Source organism: Hakea prostrata, chromosome 9 (genome assembly GCF_041222555.1).
Source record: "Hakea prostrata isolate BN-2017 chromosome 9, UWA_Hpros_2, whole genome shotgun sequence".
Taxonomy (NCBI): domain Eukaryota; kingdom Viridiplantae; phylum Streptophyta; class Magnoliopsida; order Proteales; family Proteaceae; genus Hakea; species Hakea prostrata.
This window is the reverse complement of record NC_142608.1, coordinates 62,582,951-62,591,788: the sequence shown is the minus strand read 5'-3', so window position 1 is coordinate 62,591,788 and position 8,838 is coordinate 62,582,951. Positions and strand designations below refer to the sequence as shown.

The 8,838-nt window shown below is 37.5% G+C and overlaps 1 protein-coding gene across 1 annotated transcript; it reads left to right on the top strand.

Annotated features, from left to right (window-relative positions):
- Positions 1-2,283: 2,283 nt before the first annotated feature.
- LOC149006055 (uncharacterized) lies at positions 2,284-4,421 on the top strand. Its single transcript, XM_089136034.1, has 4 exons — positions 2,284-2,665; positions 3,013-3,190; positions 3,640-3,910; positions 4,398-4,421. The coding sequence occupies exons 1-4, from the start codon at positions 2,284-2,286 to the stop codon at positions 4,419-4,421; spliced, it is 855 nt and encodes a 284-aa protein (XP_088992160.1).
- Positions 4,422-8,838: the final 4,417 nt, after the last annotated feature.

Below are 8,838 nucleotides of genomic sequence, written 5' to 3'. Positions count from 1 at the left end.
TGGAGTTAAGCAAGGGACTAAGTCTGGACAAAGGGGAGGATTCTCCACCCAAAGGTGGTCACCCCTGGCTTTAGTAGGTGTCCAGGTCTAGGAGAGGACTCTCGGTACCTAAGTTTGGACACTCCTATGGGGGTTTCGGGGATAGACATAGAGAAGTTTGATGGGACCCGGATTTTGGAATATGGAAAAACAAGAGTCGTGGACCCTCATGGCACAGAGAAACTCCTTAGGGTCAATAGATGATCCAAACACTTTCTTATGAAAGCATTGGCTTTGTGTTGAGGATTTGAAGTGATGAAGAATACAATAGGTTGCATGCTCGGAACATCACGATGGTGTTATCGAGATGTTTAGATGAAGATGATAATACCCCTTTCAAGGTGTGGAATAGCTTGGATAAATTTACGAACTTAAAAAGAACCTAGGTAACAAAATTTATTTAAAAGAAAGATTGTATGGGTTTAAAATGGACTACTGCTATTAGTCTAGATAAAAACCTAGACTTGTTTAAGAAATTGGTTCAAAACTTGGCCAATACCGGGGGAAAAAGAGCAAATTTAATGACCAAGACCCCATCTAGTCTTTGTTAAATTCCCTTCAGTGATAATGCTATCTTGTCGTTAAGAATTCAATTAAGTATGTTTGTCAAAACATTGCACAGGCTTCGAAAGCAATGTATTGATGCTCTAAAGAATAGGGAGTCAAAGTTATTGGCTTCACCGAAAGACTAAAGGGGAGTGGGGAAAATTTTGTTTTGTTAAGGGCAAAGGGCTCTTACAAAAAAGGGAAGCCCAAGGGAAAGGGTAAAGTGTATTACAATCATGAAAATAACAACAAGAACAATAATGGGAATAATAAGTCCGGGATTCTAGGCACCAAAAGATGTTTTTACTGAAGAAAGTGGGTCATTTTAAGAAAAATTGTTTTGCATACAAAAGGAAAATAAAAGAAAATGAGACATCTCATTCGATATGCCCGGATCTAATAATGGTGAAGCTAATGTATATGAAGACTTTTGTGAAGTATTGATCATATCCTCGATAGTGATAGGCAAGATGGATGGATTTTAGATTCAGGGTGTACTTACCATATGTGTCCTCATTTGCATTGGTTTACACACCTGACTGAGGTAGAAAATGCCAATGTAATGATGGGAAATAATGATTTATGTGATGTGATTGGAATTGACACTGTTAAATTGTTCACTCACAATAAATCTATTTTCACTTTGCATGATGTTAGATATATACTTGACTTGAAGAGAAACTTAATTTCAATAAGTAGCCTTGATAGTGCTGGGTTTGATACAAGTATCTCTGGTGGTATTCTTACTATTTCTAAAGGTTCTCATGCATGTTTGAAAGTATGCTTAGTCTGGTTTGTATGTGTTTGATGGTAGAACATACCTAGATGGTGTTTCTAGTATAGTCTTGTCTTCTGGAAGAAACTCCTATTTTTTATCTCTTGTTGATGACTACTCTAGGAGAACTTGGATTTTCTTGTTAAAGTCCAAGGATGAAACTTTTGTCAAGTTTAAGGAATGGGTTGCTTTGGTAGAAAATTTGAGTGGAAAGAAAGTTAAGACATTAAGAACTGATAATAGATTAGAATTTGTAAATGAAATGTTCAAAGGGTTTTGTAAAGACAAAGGCATTCAAAGGCATAGAACAAGTTAAGTCTACCCCCCCAAGAAATGGCATTGCTGAAAGAAAGAATAGAATTATATTAAATAAAACTAGATGCATGCTCATTAGTTATGGGGTACCCAAGGGGTTCTGGGGTGAGGCTGTGACTACAGCTGTTCACTTGATCAATAAGTGTCCTTCTAGCAACCTAGGGTCTAAAACCCCGAGGAAATGTGGTGGGGGAAACCCCCCAAGCTAGGCTACCTTAGGGCGTTTGGCTGTGAAGCCTTTGCTTATCAGAGCATTGGCAAATTAGAGCCTAGGAGTAAGAAGAGCATATTTCTGGGGTATCTGAGGGGAGTGAAAGGCTACAAATTGTGGGATAGATCTATACCTGGTGTTAAGACCTTTGTGAGTAGGGATGTTCTCTTTAGAGAGAGTGTATTCCCTTGCCTGTCCATTGACAATATTAATCTTAATCCACTTGATCAAAGAATGACTGATTTCACTTAATTTGACTTAGAACAGGTTGATGTTTCCTTTAATCTTGTTCAAACTGTTGATTGTAGTAAACCTAAAGAACCCTTAACTTCCCCCTCAACCCCGCTCTAGTGATAATGAGCCTGTGGTTGTGGTTCCTGATATTGATAGTGGGCCAATGCCCTCTTCTATGACTTCCACTGAAGAGGTGGTTGAGGCTCCTGATTTGAGTAGTTATCAGCTGGCAAGAGATAAAGTGAGGAGAGAGGTTAGGCCACCTAAAAGGTATTTAGAAAACTTTGCTCTTGAGACTAATGATTCAGTTTCTGAGTTTGATTCTGATGAACCTAGTTCCTATGAGGAAGCTTTAGATTCCAAGGATAAGGATTTATGGATTCAAGCCATAAATGAGGAGTTGGAATCATTGAATAAAAATCAGGTTTGGGAACTAGTTGATAAGCCTAAGGACCAAAGGCTATTGCCTTACAAGTGGATATTTAAAATCAAAGATGATGGAGTAAACAACTCTAAAAGATATAAGGCTAAACTAGTTGCTAAAGGTTTTGTCCAGAGAGAAGGGGTGGATTAAGATGAAATTTCTTCTCCTGTTGCTAAGTATAAGACTATAAGGTTGTTGTTGTCCCTAGTTGCTCAGCCAAAAATGACAATAGAGCAAATGGACGTCAAAACTGCCTTTTTCATGGCAACTTAGAAGAAATGATTTATATGCAACATCCTTTTGGCATCTCGGCAGTAGGAGATGGATCTCAAGCTTGCTTGTTGAAGAAAACCCTTTATGGACTCAAACAAGCCCCTAGGCAATGGAACAAACGGTTTGACTCATTTGTTTTGAGTGTAAGTTTTAGGAAAAGTGTTTATGACAGTTGCCTATATTTTCTCATTTCAGACTCTGTTATTTTATATCTAATACTTTATGTTGATGATATATTGATTGCTTGTGTTGATTCTAATCTTATTCAAGATGTCAAAGACAAGTTGAAATCTGAATTTGAAATAAAAGAACTTGGGATAGCCAAGAAAGTTATAGGGATTGAAATTTATAGGAGTAAGGGGGAGGATACAATGTTCATCTGTCAAAGTTTATATTTGTTAAAGGTTCTTGAGAAATTTAATATGTTAAATTGTAAACCAGTGAATGTTCCTTTAGCTGCACATTTTAAACTTTCTAACGATCATTGTCCTAGAAATAGTTTTGAAAAGAATGAAATGTCAAAATCCCTTATTCTAGTCTTTTAGGTTCTCTTATATATCTCATGATATGTACTAGACCTGATATTGCTCATGTTGTTAGTGTATTGAGTAGATTTATGTCCAATCCTGGTAAGGAGTACTGACTTGCTCTCAAGTGGCTCTTGAGATATTTGAGAGGTACTATTCATAAAGGTCTTGTGTTCAAGTTCACATCTGGTGACCTAATTCTTGAAGGATATACTGGCCTCGATTATGCTAGTAATAAAGATAACAATAAATCATTATCTTCTTATTTCTTCATGTTATTTGGTAATTGCATCAGTTGGAAGGTGCAACAACAGCCTGTAGTTGCTTTGTCTACTATAGAGGCTGAGCTTGTTGTTGCATCTGAGGGTGTGAAGGAGTGCATATGGTTAAATGGCTTGTTATGTGAATTGGGTATTTTAAAGATTAAGCCTATTGTATTTGTTGATAATCAACGTGCTATTTTCTTGTGTAAAAACCCTGTTTATCATGATAGGACCAAACATATTGATATTACGTACTTCTTCCTTAAAGAGAAAATAACTGATGGTGTACTTTTGATTGAAAAAGTAAGTACTGAGCATAATCATGCAGATTGTAGTACTAAGTCATTACCTCTTTCCAAATTCTTATATTGTCTTGATTTGTTGGGAATTGGTAATGTTGTTTCTTAGTTTATATATTTTTTGTAGTCTTGCGTTGTATATTACTTGTTCTTTTAGGTTGTGGTGTGTGTGTCTTGTGGTATTTTATGTTTTATCAGGTTTGCATATGTTGCATTTTTAGGGGAGATGCTGCCCAATTTTTTATGGTTCTTGTTTTGTTTATCTCTCTTATGAGATATATGTCTGGTTTGTGCATGTCTACTCTCCATGTTTATTTGGTTGAGTTGTGAACTATGAGTTGTTGTTTATGGGTTTCTCTACCTATTACATTTGTTGCATGATGTGCCTACAGTGAGTCCTTTGGTGTTGCATGGTTAGTTGCAAATATCTAGGTATTTTGTATATTTGTGTTTGCTTTGTACTTTGATATCTTTTCTTTTGTATCTTGCAGGTACACTTGGACGATGACGGTTGAAGCCCGGTCTTCTATGGGTATTGTTTTAGGCTTACAGATTAAGGGGGAGATTTGTAAGGGTAATCTGGGCATTTCATATGGGTTAAGTCATTTTCGGTTGAACCAGCTGGTTCACTTGATTTATATATGTTTGCTGGGCTGGTTTAATTCATTATGTTGCAACTCGATTTTGGGGTTTTCTGATTTGGGGAAAACATGAGCTCTGGTGATTCGTTCATGGTTGTGCTTCGACTCTCTGGTTTCGTCTTTGTTCATCGTTCTTGGAGGATTCCTGAGGAGCTTTGAAAGCTTTGTGTTCACCACAAGGAGAGGGAGATTTGATGGAGGTTTGAGCATATTTGGTTGCCATTATACGGTTATCCTGTGTATATTTCATTTCACTGATTTGTAAGTTCTTTTCAACCCATAATGAAGATCGGAATCTATCCAGAGTCCCGGAGAGTAGGTTCATATGAACCGAACTCCTAATCAAATTTCTTGTGTTGTTCTTGCTTGAATTTGGTAAATTACACGAGTCTATCACCACCGGCGATCATAGAATTGTATCTACTTGTTGATCCACCTTTGCTGCTTGGAAATTTTGCACAATAGATGCATGAAACTGAAATTACGACAACCAATTATTCCATTGTAAAATTTCTACCAAATCCTTTTGAAAATGACTATTCTAATCATAGGAACTTATTTTTGGTATACATATTTTTGAATTAAAAGAAAAGTGGATAGCATACCTACGAAGAATGTAATTGGTATGATCATCATGTAATCATGGGTTTCCCATAGAATGTAAGAAAGCCAATAAAACCCCTTCCCACTACCAAAATCTTGATTTCCTCACCCTTTCAACTACAGAGTTTATTTATTTTTTTCCAGGTACTCACCTGCAGAGCTTGAATGGTGTGTATGCTTCTTGACTCCCAGAAAATGCTTAAGTAATTTCTAATTGGTGTTATCTAGTATCTACCTATTACACGGAATCTAACCCCTTCAAATGGAACTATCGATCAGTATTGTAACCTGTTCATGCAACAAGACAACTGAGAAGGTCAATTCAGAGGTTCATCAGCCACCTCCAAAGGTCAAGCCAGATTCAAAAATAACATTTCTCTGACATAGGGAAAACAAATGAACAAACACAATCGAATAGTAACACGAGACTAATGCGCACTACTAGATTGTTGGTAGGTGGGGAATATTCATAACGGACTCTGGTTCAACGAACCAATAGACCGTGTTAATTCTATGAATATCAGCAAGTTTTAGGTCAATAAATCAATCCCAATAAGCCCATCATCGTTTTAAGTACTAGCACACCTAGTGCATCCTAGACCGCCATTGTACATTTATAAGGTATTCAGAAGTTCCCTTCCATGGGACTTACCTAGGTAATCAACCTTTGGTAAAACCAAGTCTCGGCCATTCTCTTATATTTGATAGGCTTCAATGGGTCAACCTTGATTCAGATTTTCTAACTAGATTGATGTAGCTCATTGTTTGTGGGGGAATTAAATTCATAAATGCATCCTTATTGTGCATATATTTTAACACAACTGGTCTTTACCTTAAAACAACGTGAATAGCTAGTCCTGAGTTAATATTAGTTGTTAATAATTATCAAGTGAGGCCCACATGTGCATAATGACATACCGTTGTGTCCAAACCCGACCTCTTGAGGAAATTGTGACTGGATTTGGCAAAGAACTTGTTCCCAGAGAAAACAGTGAGTGTGGGCTGAAAGAGGTGGTTAGATAGCTACTTCCAATGATAAAGACAAACTACAAAAGCACACTACAAAAAAAAAATCAGTTTTAGTGGTGGTTTTTTCCGCCACTAAAAGTGCCCAAAACCACCACCATTTAATTGGTAGCGGTTTTTTACATCACCACAAATCCGCCACCAAAGGCACCGCAACCATTGCAAATAGTGGCGGTTTTATTAGACCGCCACTAATTATATAAATACGGTGGCGGATAATACCGCCACTAATTGTGTTTTGCGGAATGGAATTAAGTCTATTTAGTGGCGGTAAGAGAAAAACCGCCACAAATTCTGTCGTTTTTAGTGTCACCAATTGTGTCATTTTTATTGGCATGAATCAGGTGCTATTTAGTGGCAGTTTATATTAAACCGCCACAAAATGTGTTCAGATTAGTATCATGTGTTAGGGTGTGCTTTCCTCTAATTAGTGGCGGTTTTTTGTTTACCGCCACCAATTAGATTAATTTTTTTTAAAAAAAAAAACCCTATATTTGCTATTATATTACATTTATTCCTGAAAGACAGTACAAATACATGAATACAAAGAAAATTCAAAAAAGCTAAATGTATTCATTGAACACAATTTAAGAAAAATAAATACAATACATATTAATCAAGTCAACAAAAACTACATATAGTACTCTACTTGATGTTACATGTTAATCTAAACACCAATAAGAGAAGAAGAAGAAAACGACACAAAAAGGAATAATCCAATCACATTTCGAGTCTGACACAACCCCACCCTAGATCTCAATATCGCGTCTGCAACATCATCAACAGCTAGATCTTGTCCAACCACTCTTGTCTTCACTCTCTCTGCAAGGCTAAGCAGCCACTCTCTCTTTAGTAAGACTTAACACAGTGAGTGTGGGTCCACGGGCTCACCCTACATACTAAGGAGCAGCATTTAGAATACAATTTAACATTCATTGAGGATAGCCAGATGATTTCTTCACTTGATAAGAAACAAACACATGTCAGTAATCAGATTGGAAAGAGACACCCGACTAACATTTGAGGGAAGCTTATTAAATATCCTGCTACTTGGTAGTAGAAGGTTTAAACACGAAAAAATTGATGGACAGACAATAGCAAGATGAAACAACAAAGAAATAGCAACAAACTATGTCCCATGTATATAACCACTATTCATGTTGGCTCTAAAGTTGAAAATCCTAAATAAGAAATAACAACCATTCCAAATTCATAACCAAGGCATTCTAGTGCATGGTCTAGTCTCATCTCACCCTCCCAAGTAAGTTACATATAATCCCCACCCCACTTATCCTGTCCGCAGCCTTCCCATTCCCTCCCACTTCAGCCATAGCATTCCCCAGCCCTTTCCTTCTTGCCTAAATCAACCCCAACCTAGTTGCAATTCACCCTAGCACCTTCCCTTCCTGCTTCCACAACTCTAGCTCCTCTCCCTCATCAATCATAGGTCATCCCCTTCCTCCTATGTTCCTACGCAAGCGGCAGCACCTCTCCTTGATTAAGCCCACCTCACCAGCCCTTCTTGAACCCTTGTCTCCTTCCCTAGAGTTGTACCCAGCCATATAACAGAAACCCCAAGGCAACTACTGAAGGTCCGTAACAGGGTTTTCCTTGCTCCCATAGCTTCAGTACAGAAACATTAGTCAGTCATGAACAATCTTGAAAAACATGTTCTACAGGTGCATGACAGTATCGTCGAGGACTACTTTGCATCAAGCTCAAATCCAATTCGGACTTAGAGACAAATACAGCTGCAATAGCTAGTAACTAAAAATTTAGGAACATTGAAGTTGAACCACTGTGATAGTTCAGCTTTCAGAGAAACCCAATGAATTACAGTGTTAACTTTGAAACAGCTGGACATGGGACCAAACCAAATGATCCTTAAATTAGATTGGCTCGTAGCCAGTTCCTAGTCTAAGTTAAAGGCCAAGGCTCAGCAACACAATAGTATTTAATCTATTAGTACGGAAGAAAGTTCAAGCCATATCTGAGTTTCAGACCTAGACTTCAACTCCATAAATTAGTTCAAATTATTTTCTCCATTATGAAACTTCCCTCACAAGCATAAACACATGTAAGCTCTTCTAAATGCCAAATTGAAGGCCAATATATGACACGTATCACATTACAAAAGAAAGCAAAGGCAAACATTACCTAACACAGTGAGGTGTTTCGCAACCGATACCATATATGTTGTAGAACTTGATTCCTTGGGGAAGCTTAGCATGTGACATGATGTTTCGAGTCTCATTAATCCATTTCAAGATCTCAAGGTTGAATGGGAGCGGAATATCTACTCCATCATAATGAACCTGATCATGGCAGTAGTTTAGATTAATGACATCAACAAATCGACATACATATCTACCAGAGACTGTCCTGCCAAATGTAGGACATGAAAAAATGTTCACCGAAACCATCCACAATAATGATTTGGGAACCACCACTACATACATTTCAGGCCACATCATCCTCAACTCAGAATTATTAACATCCTAGAAAATTCCCAGAATTCTAATTATAATTTATAAGTGCAGGCTAACTCCCAGTACGTTAGGAGGCATGATCTGCTTGGCTTTGTTATCATTGTTGTTATCCTGACCAGAAAATCCCTACACCATAAAATTGGGAAATGCATTTGATCCACAATAAAGCTGTT